This window comes from Paramormyrops kingsleyae, chromosome 24 (assembly GCF_048594095.1).
Source record: "Paramormyrops kingsleyae isolate MSU_618 chromosome 24, PKINGS_0.4, whole genome shotgun sequence".
NCBI lineage: Eukaryota > Metazoa > Chordata > Actinopteri > Osteoglossiformes > Mormyridae > Paramormyrops > Paramormyrops kingsleyae.
Genome location: NC_132820.1, coordinates 9,119,981 through 9,135,216, shown reverse-complemented (window position 1 = coordinate 9,135,216; position 15,236 = coordinate 9,119,981). Strand labels below are relative to the sequence as shown.

At 43.6% G+C, this 15,236-nt stretch overlaps 1 protein-coding gene across 1 annotated transcript; it reads right to left on the bottom strand.

Annotated features, from left to right (window-relative positions):
- Positions 1 to 318: 318 nt before the first annotated feature.
- On the bottom strand, positions 319 to 14,063 carry ddx46 (DEAD (Asp-Glu-Ala-Asp) box polypeptide 46). Its single transcript, XM_023844980.2, has 23 exons — positions 13,896 to 14,063; positions 13,018 to 13,206; positions 12,731 to 12,853; positions 12,225 to 12,315; positions 11,396 to 11,564; positions 9,777 to 9,961; positions 9,576 to 9,686; positions 9,294 to 9,459; positions 8,805 to 8,925; positions 8,341 to 8,516; positions 7,674 to 7,795; positions 6,985 to 7,063; positions 5,103 to 5,185; positions 4,163 to 4,327; positions 3,854 to 4,016; positions 3,311 to 3,504; positions 2,850 to 2,987; positions 2,418 to 2,567; positions 2,053 to 2,283; positions 1,733 to 1,951; positions 1,288 to 1,432; positions 1,092 to 1,165; positions 319 to 978 (listed from the first exon to the last, which is right to left on the bottom strand). Exons 1-23 carry the CDS (start codon positions 13,910 to 13,912, stop codon positions 931 to 933), a joined length of 3,159 nt encoding a protein of 1,052 aa, XP_023700748.1. The 5' UTR covers positions 13,913 to 14,063; the 3' UTR covers positions 319 to 930.
- Between the last annotated feature and the right edge of the window lie 1,173 nt (positions 14,064 to 15,236).

The window sequence follows — 15,236 nt, the reverse complement described above, 5'->3', positions numbered from 1 at the left end:
TCGGGGCCCGATTTAGAAATGTTTGAGAGTGTTTTATCGATTAAACCGCTGTCGACTGTCATACGCGTTAAAATATTTTGTGGCACAAGAAATCAGATGTGGTCAGCCTTCGCCCATGTCCCTTGTGCGCTTTGTGAACCACGGCGTTGATGAAAAGTTTCATTATTTGCATAAATCGCAGTTTCTAACGACTATGTTGTTAGTCTTCTTCAGGTTGTTGTGACTATCCACCTTAGAAAACAAAACTAAATATGTTATTCCAGCCATCAGATACACCAAAAACTTATTTAGCAGAATATAAAAATTTACAAATAAAAATGTAAACAAATCTTTTATTTCACTGGGGTGGACATTTTTTATTACTGGAAACAGCATAAAAACAGTACACCATTCATAGGATGATCCTCTTTTGTTTTAAGACAAAACAGGGAAGAGTTTTACAGTTTTTTTTGTAAATGACACTGGGACCACTATATCTAAATCAGTCTGGGTATTCTTTAGAAATCAATAAAAATAAAATCTAACAAATCTTACAAACAGATCAGAGATGTAGCTATGCAAAAGGCCCCTTTAAAAAAAAACTGAAAAACCCACCAGTAAGTCTAAATGGCAAACTATGCTTGTGTTGGTGTACTTGGTTATAGGAATCCAACTGCTGATATTCTGTACATATCTGATACCTCTGTCAAGACTTTTATCATCTATTAACAAAGATGAAAGAGGAGAAAAGAGGGTTTGGTAGAGAATCAAGTGGGAACAATCAATACACCTGATGTGAATGTAAAAAGAGGTTGCTCAACCAAAAAAACAACTGTGTAGAAGCACTGTAATATTAAAAAATAATCTAAAACATACTCAGAAATAACTTTGGAGCCAATGCAAGACAAACAGCAGCCACAATTGCCCATATCTTCTGCTCTGATACTCTCGCTACAAGACCTTGTATCTTCCTTTGCTGGTTGGCTGGTAGGAGTTTTGCTGAAATTAACAAAAATAAGCATTAATGGGGAAACGGGGGCAGTCAAACAGTTTCTTTAAGTCGGATTAGAATGTATTTTGTTTAGATATTATTTTGGTGTCGTAAGACTTACCAATCGGATGAGCTCCTCTTTAATAAGTCTGGTGATTTCCGCCTTTGCCTTCTGTACAGCCAGTTCATTGGCACCTAACAAAGCAGAACATTTTAGGCACAAAGTTATGTTGAAAACATGGACATAAAGGTGTTGTAACACTGACCAGAATATTCAAAAATCTGTGACTAGCAGTAAACATCTTTAAGGGACTCACTCTCGATGGCCAGGTAGATCTTGCGTTCTCCCTCCTTAGGTTCTTTGCCAGGTGGGAAGTAGGTTCCTCTGATGGTAATGGCTGCCTCTGAATACTCGCCAATCCTCTGCAGGGCCTCTTTGGAGGTGACCTTCCACCGGGCCGTCTGCACAAGAAACCAGACACCACATGGGCTCAACCCCTTATTCAAAAAGGACCAGTGAACAAAGAAATGTTATGAGGGACTTCTTTCCTGTAGTAGACTAAGCATACCATTCAGACATGTAGCTTGAGAACTGCTCCAAAGGATAAAACCATGCAATTTAGATGACAAGAGGCCAAGCAAATTTTGGAAGGAAAGTGATCGAGGAAGAACTTGACCTGATATTCTACAGAGGTTGAGCACAAGCTGGTCGACAGCGTCGCTGTTGGTCAGCTGAGGTAACTTTTAAGCAGAGCGCCTCACCTGTGGAAAGTCATTGATCTCCAGCTCTTCTTCATATCGTTTGATGGTTTCTGTCTGTTCGGCAATCTGCCTTTCCTCCTCCATCTTCTCCACTGGAATGTAGTTGAGCTTAGCATTGATCTTCTCTGCCAGCTGCTCGGCGATAGTTTTAGCCGAAACGGAGGGAGCCATGATGGTCCCTCCACGAAGAATGGCATTGGTAGCCTGCTGCATCACATCCTGCCAGGAACACACACACACATCAGTATGATCATCCAGCCACTGCATCTACACAGGAACTAGACATGTTTGATAGCCTTTGTACCACAATATGGAGTCACCTGAGCTTCAGCGCCCAAGTTCTTTTGAGCATTGATCTTGATCGCCAGCTTCTTAGCAAGCTCCAGCTTCTGGATGTTTCCTGCAGATGGCATGGCAATTCCAGCCAGAAGGCCTGCCGCGGCTGTTGCGCCAGCTGTACCCCCGGCACCACCTCCGCCACCCCCTCCTGGAGCGGACAGGTCCTTCACGCGCTTCTTGGAGTTGAACATGCTTTCAATCTGCTCGTCAATCTGCAACAAAAAATAAACTCGCGGTAATACACAAGAGATGGCTAAGTGCATGTAACTATGAACCCTTAAAGAATTTTTCAGTCTTTAGCAACTGCACCAGAACCATAAGCCTGATAAAATGCCAAAGGCCTTACATCCAGAGCTGTGTCTTCATCGTCAGAGTCTTGCAGACCCAGAGCAGCTTTCTGCAACTTCTTTCTCTCGTTGGCTAGGGCATGCTCCGTTTCGTCGAATTTGAACCCCTTCCCGGAGAATCCGCTGCTGCTTTTGATGCTCTTGCCCTCCTAAGGACAATCGCGGAGGAAGGGTGTCAGATTGCTTGATGTAAGACAGCAAATTGAAAGCATGCTTGAGAACTGATCTGGAATAATGGCAAGTGTCTTTGTTGATTCACACTGCAAAGGAAAAGGGTGGTTGGGGCATTCGGTGAAGTTAGAATGTAGCCCATAAAGACGAAGGGGTTAAACGGAACAAAGAGCTGAATAAATAGTCTAATTCATGCTAAATCAAGACCCAAATGAAGCACAAATCCATCCATTTCAGTGTTTTGAGCGTCATCCTCTTACGGCTTTCTGCTGATCTCTGAAGTTCAACCACAGCTGTTCCAGATCAGGGGGCACAGTGGATCCAGAGAGCTCCAGAGCTTTAATGATGTCCCCAGCGTACCGGACCTGCTCCTCTGTGATGAACGTGTATGCGTAGCCCTGAACAGAATACAATAATCTTCATCACTCACCTTCATTTTCACTGAAAGTTCGGTGCTCTGATCCGAGACACAAAGGAACATGGGAATGCAAGATACATCATGCAGCATGGATAGCAGGCCAGTCCTCCCAGGCTATAGTCCTGTACAACTTATAGTTGAAAATAACAAGTACATACTCTATCTTTTGTCTATAAAGACCCGTGACTGATCATAGGTCACTTAGTACTAAGACATCAAAAGGAGTCTAAATGACCAAAACCTGTGGCCATCGTGGTCTGACACACCAGGACCCTGATCTAGAACCCCAGGCACCACACTCACTTTGTTCCCTGCTCTACCAGTCCGCCCAGCTCGGTGTACATAGTCCTCGTAGTGGTTAGGGCAGTTGTAGTTGATCACCAAGATAAGCTGCTTGACATCCAGGCCTCGGGCCGCCACAGACGTGGCCACCATCAGCCGGCATGCCCCGTTTTTGAAGTCATTGATGATACTGTCCCTGTCATACTGGTCGATTCCTGAGAAATGAAGCGAGAGTCGGCTTCATTACATTACACACCATTTTCTCTTTTACGCCAATTTCCACCGTAGCCTTTGGCAAAATAATAGAATCTACCAAGCGGAAAAGAAAAATTAAAAAGAAAAAAAAATCACCAAGCTATGGCTTAGCGGTCAGCAGCATAGTGGATTACGAGCTGGATTTCTGTTAAGCAATTAGCTCGGAATTAATAACAATGGCAGAGCTGTATTTCCACAATATACTAGTGGATTATTAGCGGCTTTGGATTAAAAGGGTCAACTAATTAAAATACAGTTGCTAGAGCCTGTGGATCACACCACTGGGATGAAATAACAGAGTGACCTAACCTCCATGGAGAGACATGCAGGGGTATGAGGCCTTCATCAGGTCTTTGAGCAGAGCATCTGCATGCTCCTGCTTGTCCACAAAGATGATGACTGAGCCCTTCTCTTGGTAGTGGCCAAGGATCTCTAGCAGCTTCAGAAACTTGTTCTCCTCCTCAATCACAATCTAGGTAAGGCAGGACATACACTTAGGAAAACTTCAAACATTCAAGACTCACTTTCAAAATCACTGGCGTGAAGAAACCACCACAGCCCAACAAATATTGCACGTTCCTACACTGGACAGTACCAGTGTTCCCCCGGAAACCTTACCACATGCTGTTCAACGTCGGAGCACACGACACTGCGGCCCCCGACTTGCACCTCGACGGGTTTGGACAGGATCCTACGAGCGAGAGCCTCCATAGCTCGGGGGAACGTGGCGGAGAACATGACAGTCTGCCTGTCGGGCCGGATGTTATCAACGATGCGCATCACCTGGAAACGATGGAGACACCCTGTCAAACGTTTGCTCCGGGAAGGTAATTCACATGGCAAAAGTGCCTTTGATGAAAACATTCAGCTTTTTAGAGTTACGGTACCTAAACGACTGGTGCACATGAAGGCTCTCATGAACGTAAGGTCTGCTGTCTTCTGTTAGCTGTTCCATTGAACTAGCTAACATACATTTGGTAGTAAAAATTTGGCACTTTCTTCTTTCCATTGATTCCCGGTTAGGTACCAGTACCAAAAGTACCAAATCAGCTGGGATTTTTTGGTACTTTGGAGTGGGAACAATGGAATTACAGACAAATGAAGAGTCCCAAGCTTTTATTGTGGTTTGGTCAGAATAACAGATTGAAGAAGATGTGGATGGCACATCACAGCAAGGGTGAAAATGATTATATTGTCTCGGAGAATGCATGCCGCACTCGTGCAAAAGCAGCGAAGGTAAACTTTTAACGAACTTAGCACTAGCTAAATCTTGTTTCCTATGAGAGAATTAAAATGTTGTGCATAACTTGCGATGCTAGTAGTAATATTCCCCAGCCCTATAATATACTACAGCCATTTTTCTAATTCGGCACAAAACATCCCGCCTCGTGTTGCGATTGTCATTCAGCGCTGGTACCGGTTTTTACACCAATGGAAAACCAACACAAGTAGTACCGTACTTATGGTACTTTTTTTTTTGAAGTACGAAAAGAACTGTACCTGTCGCAGTGGAAAAGTACCCCAATGGGGAATTGCAAGCGAGGAGGACAGTACCCACCTGTGGTTCGAACCCCATGTCAAACATTCTGTCTGCTTCATCCAGAACCACATACGTGACTCTGCGAAGGTTTGTCACTCGACCTAGACATCCAGGCACAGAATCAGACAGCCATTAATCTTCTGGAAGAGGAGTAGAAAGTTCATATACAGACACAAACAGTCAACAGGCATTATACAGCTATTTCTACCAGCTCATCCATCTTCCATACACAAAGCCTATAGCATTTTCTCTCAGTATCCTTTAAGGTTTATGCATTGTGGCCTTATTGCTTTTCTCATCTTGCGTACCATCTCAGAGGCACGGAGAACCTGTAAAAGTAAGGAAACAGCCATATCACATTAAAAACAAAAGTGTGAGACGGCGCCACATCAATCATTTTCTGACCGCCTTTTCACCTACAAGAAAAACATAAAGATTACCACGCATGTGTGGAAGGAAATTAACCATGAGTTCCAGCTAACACCTGGTCAGCAGCCTTATGTGAAGTTTAAAACTACCTAACCAAAGGATTTAAACCACGAAATCTTTGAACCACCGCGGAAGTACTCTAATCAAATTAAATGTCCAGATCTTATGCATACTTCTCTAAAAACTTGCATCTTGTGTTTGAGTGTAGCATACAGGTGAGCTTCCTTACATGTGCAGTGCTGAGAGATACAGGTGACTTACGCCTCTAAAGACGGCCACTAGGGGGAAGCAATGTTCATTCTCCACCTACCTTTGGCGGATTAAATCTTCAGGAACACTTCAATAGTCTTGAGGGTGTTCCCCAAAGTGGTCAAATAACGTCAACAGTTTAGTAAGCAGTCGTGACTTGACTCACAGATAAAGTTCCATGCACTGCATGACAATTTAATTCAATCTCATTTAAGCTGTAGTAGCCATTTAGTTCATCTATTCAGAATTTGAGGCTCTAAGAATAAAAGACGTAAAAGTCTCGTCAAATAACTTCTCACTGGCCGCTCAAGTCGCTTAACCCAACTCCAAGTGTGGCCTTTTGTTTTCCAGCATCTACACAGTGTCCTTCAAATCCATATGTGTATTGACTGAAAACGTTTAAAGCAGATGAACAAACCGTACGAGAGGCCATCTTATGCATCAAGTTGTGGAATTAGCCTTTTTCCATATTCCAAACCGTTCTGGCTTTGTATAACTATTGACGTTTAATTGAAATACACACAAATAAATATTTTATGTAAATATAAAAATCTCGATTTTACAATTTCAAGTAAGCCACTCGCACGTTAAAAAGTGCAATGCAAGCATCCATGAAACGCCGAAAAAATATTTAGATGAGTGCAGCATTAGTGAGAATTCTTTATTATTATTTTTTTTTTATTAATTTCTTACTAAAGAAATACAATTGTTCTTTTTAGATCTACTTATTAGATTCGTCTTATTAGAAGTAAATAAAAATAGATTCTCTGTGCCCTTCCTCTTGCTGAAGCGGGAAGGACTGCCTTTCAAGTCATCGCTCATGCCATTTGAGGCTTTGGGACACAACGCACATCACTGCCAACACTCTGGATTCCAAGTAAAACTTGAAAGGACACCCATGCAGATACGGAAACGCAAGCCCTCCCGGCGCCCAACCAATGGTCACACTTTAGCCGGACCAGACCACAACAGCATGAGTCCAGGTAAACAGCTGTACACATCACCGCACTCGGTTGACTTCCAGATTTGCTTCTGGTCTCATTTTTGAATCACTCACATGAACATGTGATCGACAGACAGATATTTGGAGAGCCACTACGGCTGTCTGAATAGATACTACAGCTTTGACACCCGTCCGGACAACTTACGAGAGAATTCCTTAATTCCCACATTACGAAAGTCTGAAAATGTTACTGCGCCGTCGTCTACGTTTCACACTTACCGCTGTTTGCGCCTAACATGTCAATCATCCGCCCTGGTGTGCACACAATGATCTCGGCTCCTCGCTTCAGCTCGGCAATCTAAACCCCCAACATGGACGGAAGAGAGACATGAGATCGGGGGGAGGGGATCATGCACCCAGCCAGTTCTAAACTGGAATTATTCGTTAAATTTATTAAATGACAGGTGGTTATATGCTTGAACCACAGCACTACTGGAAAAAAGATTACGTGAAGGCGAAGATGCTGTACCGTAGAGGCAGAGGCACCACTGCAACATGTCCAGTTACTTAACTGGATTATGGACAAGAAAACTGCAGTGGGTGCTCACCTACTGTATTAGACCTGCCTGTATTGTGATCAAACCCTATTTTGTGTATTGGATTGCTCATTTCACTCGCCCCTTGGGTTTGTCGCTTGGTTTCGTTTTGACTGCTCTGGGCTATGATTTCGCCTGTTCCCTCTGGTGTGAGTAGAAGGTGACTCCCATATTTTTTGTGTGTGTGTGTGTGTGTGTGTGTGTGTGTGTGTTGGGGACCTTAGACAGGGTCGTAACATAAGTGTCTGCTAAGTGCTTCCGTTTAACCATCACGTCAACACTTTAAATCAGTAACACTTATCGCTTAACCAGGATCAGTAAAAAAAAAAACCCGGTGAATTTCAATGGGTTGACTGACGAGGTCTCTGGTACCTGCTCACTAATCCCGGTGCCACCGTAGACGCAGACCACTCTCAGCCCCAGAGGTTTGGAGAATTTCTTGCACTCCTTGGTGATCTGCAGAGCCAGCTCTCTGGTAGGGGTCATGATCACAGCTATGGCAAGAGGTGAAGCATTACTTTAAAAGGCCCCCTGTCTGGATAATCGCCACTTTTAGCAGGAAGCATCTCAACTTTTTAAAACACATTTAAATACAGACACCGCGATGCAGAGCTTTTGTTCAGGGGTGCCTCAGGTAACCAGAAGCGGCACACAACAAAATCAAACAGAAATGAGGCTGTAATCAGATCAGGCAGAAAGTACCACCAATGTGAAGGACACATTCCAATTGTAGATATGCTGTAGCAACCAGGACAAAGAAATTAATATGACCAAAACATCCAAATTGGGGTCATTACCCATTCATCGTTCACTCATCCATTCTCACGCATCCATTCTCACTTTCACTCACCAATTCCTGTTTAATGCTGTCTTATGTTTGTCTTATGTGTAAGGCCATTCTTAAAGTCCCGGACACCTTTCTGTTTCAACGCACGTCTGCATATTTTGAAACAATAAAGTTTTACTTGAATTGCAAAAGCCTCCTCTTTTTGGTGTAAAAGGGATTCCTCAGGGGCGGAACCCCGGCAAAGAGCCTCACCTATGGGACCTTCGGACTCCTCCAGGGGCCTCTGGTCCAGGATGTGACGAAACATAGGCAGGAGGAAGGCGATGGTCTTCCCGCTGCCCGTCTTGGCGATGCCGATCAGGTCCCGACCGGACATGATGGCTGGGATGGCCTGGGCCTGGATGGGTGTCGGTTTTTCGTAGCTGTGCCTGTCAGGAGAGTGGCAGCTATTACACACTGGGTAGGCGGGAGGGACGCCAGAAAAGTCACCCATTCAAGTACTACGAGCTCCAGGATTTATCAAACCAAAGAGCAAACCATGCGCACGAAACAGGTTCTGTTGGTTAAAAGCATCATCAGACAACAGTGAAATAGCAGTTAGATTGCTCTGGAAACGCTCGTATCACAAAAGCACACTTTTGCTATGGGAGGCATAAGGCAAATGTCACTGGTAATTACGGTCAGCAGGGAGTCTGCCTGATTGGCTGCTCGCTCACTTTTTAAGCGCAGATAAAATCTTCATGGAGATGCCACACTGCACCCATGTCTTGATAGGTTTGGGACAGCCTTTGCCCTTAACGGTGATCCCTTCCAGCTCCAACCTGTACACATTGACCTCTGTGGCATGAAAAAAAAGATACAAAAGAGATTAAGACAATGTATCTGAACTCCAGGTGTGTTTCTCAAAGGAACAAAAAACCCGTGTGTTCCATATATTAATTCTAAACAAATGATAACCTCAGATGCACTCTAAAAGTTGCATTACTCAGCAAAGTAGGCAGTAACTATTCAATATATAGGATGTGGATTGGTGAGTGATAACCATCAGGTGACACGTCCCAGGAGTACATCCTTCAAGCAAATGCGTTCAGCTCCTTTGCGACCAAGTCCAAGCAGAACAAACAGGAACATGTAAAACTACAAGCTGCAAGCACAACTCAAGCAAGCAACACCAGTAAGGAGGTGGTGAAAAGGCATTATCATACCTTCTTGTGTCATCTTGGCCAGGTCTGGCACCTCAACATAGAAGTTCTTGCGGTAGGGTTCATACTCGATCTTCTGATGGTCTACTGGCTCCAGAACCTTCCTCTGCTTAGTCTGATAGCCTGTCAGAGCTGTCTGCAGATCGACCTCCTCTTCTTCGGAGGAGTACTGGACACGGATGAAGATAACCAAAGAACTAATTAAGACACACGGCATTAACACATGACGATGACATACAGCAAATGAGTTGGTCACAAACACTTCAACTATCAAAATTAAAACACCTCCATGGCATCTTGGTCATTCTCCATCAGCTCGCCCTTCTTCTTGGTGGTGTTTGGCGCTTTCTTGGTGGTGACCACCGTCAACACCTTGGTCACCGTCATGCCTCCCTTCTGTTTAAGAGAACAAGGAGATAAGAGATTTACCGCTCGAGCGTCACATCATGGCACATAAAACAGCCGGAATCATGAAGAGCCACTCACCTTGTCATTGGCTCCCTTCATGGTCCCCATGTTGAACTTCTTCACCTCCTCCTTCACCTCCTCCATGTAGGCATCCAGGGGGTCAAGCTCCTCTTCTTCCGGCACCTCCATGGGCACGGCTACTTCCACGCTCTTCTCTTGCTCCTCTTCTGGCTCTGGAGGAGCTGAAGCTTCCTCGTCGTCGTCTAGGAAAATTCCAGCATAGTTAGGTCCTGGGTTTTAATGAGATCTTTCGGCAAAATGTGTATCATCACTGTCAGACGGAAAATGCACACAACCACTTTTTGACGATTGTGACTCATCACTATAGATGGAATACTCCCATTAATGACCCCTCACACCCACTGAGCTCTGCCTTTGAGTGACTCTCCTCCAAACGTCGGCTCCGATGTCCCGGTTGCAGGACACAGAGGAGGAGGGGCACCTTTATTCCTAAAGCTGTCCCTCTTTTGAACTCATGACACCCCCCCAAACCCACCATTACCACCTCTCACACTCCCACCTCCCCCTCCAATCCAGACCTCCTTAGATCTGAGTCTCTCTCACTTCTCATTTTTTCCACTTTCAACATCATGCACCTTATTGCCTCTGTATTTAAAGTCATTTATTATTGTTCATAGTTCATTGTGGTCTATTGTGTCATCTGTTGTGATAAAAATTACAACTTAGGTGTGTGCGCTGCTCCTCTATGCCTTTTAAATTGCCCCTCAGGGACAAATAAAGTTTTCTGAATTTGATTTGAATTTGAATTCTTGCCTGTTTACTGATCGTGTCTGACATTTAATTGACCATCAACGAGTTTTTACAAAGTCGTCAATTTAATTAGTATTTATATTTGCACTAGTTAACATTTGCACTCATGATGGTCATTTGTATGCATTACTTTATATCACTAATTGTAAAAACTTAACGTTGATAGCTAACAAACATCAACATTAATTACAAATAAAGAGCGATATTAGTTTGCATCTTGTTGACACTGACAAATTTACCTCACTGACCATTCACGCAAGTCCCTTTAAAACCGTTCACTGACGGCTGTGTAAAGGTGGGTTTCTATTTGTGGCACTAAGATGTCTCATTTAATTATTTTACATTTATTTTGTAAAGCAGTTTCTGAGACGTGTTTTTTCATGGTTTTTCATGTCCCTGCCAATATGAAATATTCGAAATACATGATTTGTTTCCTGGATATCAACAATAAGCAATGATAAAGTTACGAAGCACAGTAAAATGAACTGGAATTGATCCAGTACAGAATTGGGAAAAAGATGCGCATAACATGGATTTGTGGGCCGACATCCACTTTACACCACACTCTGGGACAAAATCTGGACCAACTGCCCTGATTGAGTAGACGACTTCTGAAAATACAAGAACAAACAGTGGACTTGTGGTGCTCATCTCCCACAACTTCTCAAAACGGAGAAGGAAGCTGTCCCCCGGAACTTCGGGATTGCAAGGAAATAACTTTGCACTTCTTTTCCTCTACAGTAATCCTCCATTAATCAGGCTGGTCTAAATTTCAAACTGCTGCAGATGGTAATGACCAAGTGAAATATGGACGGACTTTCCAAAATATACAAGAGAAAGGTTTAACTGCAGAATGTTGCCCTCACCGTCGTCATCTTCCAGACTCCACTTCTTGCCCTGCTTCATCTCCTCCAGCTCCTTCTTCAGCTCCCCGATGTTCTCCATCGCCTTCTTCCGCTGCTCCTCCCTCCACTTCTCCACCCGCTCCTTCCTCTTCCTCATCTCCTCCTCCAGCTTGTTCTGATCGAAGTCTTGCTACAGGAAACAAAGAACACAAACCGCTTTCTTCTGCCACCTTTTCCTGGCGGTAACAATGTGTCCATCTGCACCTGCTGTCGGCCATTAAGCTTCTACTACCTCTGAAGAGTACAGGTCCATCAAGGACCCGGAAATTTCGTACTGCGTAGCAAGTCGCCGCTAGTGACCTTACACACAAAGGCATGGAACAGCAGGACAGTGGGTTTCAGACAGATGTAGCCATTTTTTCCCACTAAAGGAAAGGCAAACTGTCCCATTTCTGCTGTGATCTGAGCTGTAGACACGTGATGTTTCTCAATACTAAGAATGCAAAGATCGTACTTGTGGTCTTGGCAAGAGCGGTCTTGCTAACTTGCCTTCCAAGAACGAGCTTGGGGCTCAATGAATTATGGGATTGGTCTCATTCAGCAAGGATGCAACCGATGCATCCTTGATATTTGGGGCAGGGAAAGAACAACATCTGGGGATTTCTACAGTCCTCTGTACTTCTGTTCTTGAGTATTGGAACTGGTCTTTGGCAATAAAATGGGTACACAAGTACGCAAATTGAGAAACACCCATGTGGTCAGCAAGGGTCCTTTATAAACGACATGCCCAACATGGTGGGGTATCAGACTATTTTAAGGGGAAGGTGCCCTAGTTGGGTGGGGCACTCACATCCTCGACTTTTTCTTCCTCTTTCTCCTCTTTTATTTTCTTCTTTTCTACCGATTGCTCTGTGGTGTCTGACTTCTCTTTACTCTTTGATCTGTTCCAGGAAAAAAAATAATCTGCATTAATAAAAATGACATTTACATATAAAATTATTACAAGAAAAACAGCGTAAACAAGATTTGTAAAGCTTATTCAATTCAATTCCATATACCGCATTTTCACAACATTACATTCAGAGAATGCCCGCCCAAAACCCCCCGTGAGGGAACAACTCCCTAGATTCCTAAAAGGAAGAAACCTTGGGGGGAACCAGACTCATAGGAGACAGGGGAATTCGAATAAGATTGTAAAATCCTAATGTTTATCATACTTTACTTTCCAAATGCGTGCAACAGACAAGTTAGAAACATTATGTCTCAGGAGATCCCCTGCTATATTAAATTGCTCAGAGAGACACACATACACTCTTTATAAAACCCATCAGATTACGGCAAAGTCAAACATCTTACCTGTTGTCACTCTTCCTGCTCCGAGTAGGGGTTGCAGACCGCGACCTACGACCCCGGCCCCTGCTGGTAGACCGCCTGCGTTCACGACTTCGAGACCGCCGCCTCTCTCGGCTCCTGGAGCGCCTGGAACAGAAAAAGCAGCATTCCTGGACATCTGTTTAGGAGTTTAATGATTAAGCATTGGGGTCAAGCGAAATCCTGATGCTTCTCCAAACTACACAAGTTAGTAGTAACAAGGATTACTTCTACAATAGAGCATCACCCATTCCCTTTTTTGGATGGCTTACCTAGGACGCTTCCTGTCCCTGGAGCGTGAGCGGCGCCGGTCCCTACTCCGGGACCGATCCCGGCGACTTCGGTCCCGTTCGCGGTTGCGAGAGCTGCCGCGGTCATCACGCTTGGATCGCTTGTCCGGAGAGCGGCTTTTCGATCGGCTTCCCGAGCGGCCCCGCGAGGCTGACCGTTTCCGGTAATGCCTGAAAAACGGGACTGCACTTTTACGCCGGTTACACAAAAACGATCTGGCATCTGACGAACGAAAAATCAAAATGCTGACTATGTAAAAAGCTTGAGTCAAATACTGCATGTAAATCAAGTAATTGGATTATGTTTTAAAAAAGTTAAACTTATGTTTACATACGATGTGCCGCATGTAAACATTGATGTATCTGCATTGTGTTATGTTTCCATTGCATTATAAGACATATGATGCAGCCCAAAACGCGATGCCCATATGGGCGGCATTTATGCCATCACGTCTTTTTTTCCCCCAAACTGAACAAGGAGCAGTTACTTCAGTGTCTACTCCAATTGTGTCACAACCCCTGAAGAATTAAAATCAGACGTATACAGAAGTACCAGGTCAACGTAACTTAAACCCATAGAAATGGGAGCGCACACGTCCAATGTGTGGAAACACGCTGTTAGCAAGCCCGCTAGTTTTATAACGCGATTAGCATGTTTACACCTCGACAAACATATATGGCGATAATACTGACAACTTTGTCCATTCACACAGCGGTAATTTAGACAGCTAGCAATGAAACTTTCCTCAATGCGTGGCCTAAATAAAGTCTTATCTAAAAGCTAGCCAATTAGCTTCTCAAAAAACAGCAAAAATACTGCGGCTAATTTCCCCCACTAGATTATAATCCACCCAACTCACCTCGATTCCCGTCCCATGTTTGTTCTGTATTCTCAAAGAGATTCCGTGTTTTGATTTTATTGTGCTTACTTGTAGCGATTATTATGTATTTTAGATGCAATGTGGGATGCGTACGACGTAATAAGGAGGCGACCTTCCGACCTTAGTTGTCGATTATTACAGCGCCTCTGGTGGTGGGAGGCCGAAAACACGAAACTTGTTTTGTATTCTTTCATATTGTCATACTTAGTGTGGCTATATTGCCGACAAAATTAACCATTATAAAGAAATATACCCCTGCACCATCCAGGGTGAGGCTATCTCTTAGGGCAAATGACAAGGAAACACCCTTGACAAGAGGTCAGTTCATTACAGGGCAAACATATATACACTGACGTGTAATGTGGAATAAAATTAACAAGGAAATATTCCCTGCCTGCCAATCAACCCATTCTACTAATGTTTAACTATTAGTCAAGTCATAATAACAGCTTCACAAGATCATGTGCCACATTTGGTTTAAAGTCCACCTAAGCACATCTATGCCTCTTAGATCAGTTAGATTCTGCTGGGAGTTGACCACAGTTGCCCTTTAGCTCAAAAAAACACTTATATAAGAATGTGAGGATGTTGTCATTGTTTGTATGAGTAATTTATAGAATTACACGCCCCTGTGTTTTCTGAGGCAGAACAAATGTGTGTTCTTTTCATCTGGAAGGTAATTCATTTTCTATGTCACCATGGCTCATTTTCTATAGACAGACACTTCATCACTGGGCCCAATATGGATGACAAGGTGTTAGGAATCCAATCATTGTCATGTTATTCTGTCATTTATTTAACTGCCAATAGGGTGTGATTGTGCAAGTCTGTGACCAAGAGATGAACTGGAATCTCATCTACCGCGAATCCCTTCATCAGACGTGTTGCTTCTTACAGGCCCAGTGCCCACCAATCAGCTGGTATCCCATAGATATAATACAAAATATTCTTAGCACATCAGGGCCCTGTACTTATCAGAAGGTTGTTGGTTCAAATCCCAAGGTCAGCAAAATTATTTCATTAAGTCTTTGAGCAAGGTCTGTCATAACCAAATGCTCCAGTGATTGTATGACCCTGCTTTCTCAAAAAGAAAAAAGTTGTATGCTAGATTAAAAAAAAGAATTATCATTTAACTCAATGGTAACTTGGTACTAGTGGAAATGAAGAAGGACGACTGAAGACTTGTGTGTTTTTAACTATGGGGCATATTAATAAATTAATGATAGCATTAATTGCAATTACCCCCTCAATGCACTTTAACAGGGGTCAGTGAACAGCTCAAACCACCTCCATTACAGAGTTGGGGGTGGGGGGGGGTGT

What these genes read in the sequence shown, in the direction of transcription:
- ddx46 (XM_023844980.2), bottom strand. An exon ending in ATTTTATCTGCGCTTAAAAA is followed by an intron (nt 8,517 to 8,804) that starts GTGAGCGAGCAG and finishes CTCTCCTGACAG; the next exon opens with GCACAGCTACGAAAAACCGA. An exon ending in TCAGAGATCAGCAGAAAGCC is followed by an intron (nt 2,568 to 2,849) that starts GTAAGAGGATGA and finishes GATTGTCCTTAG; the next exon opens with GAGGGCAAGAGCATCAAAAG.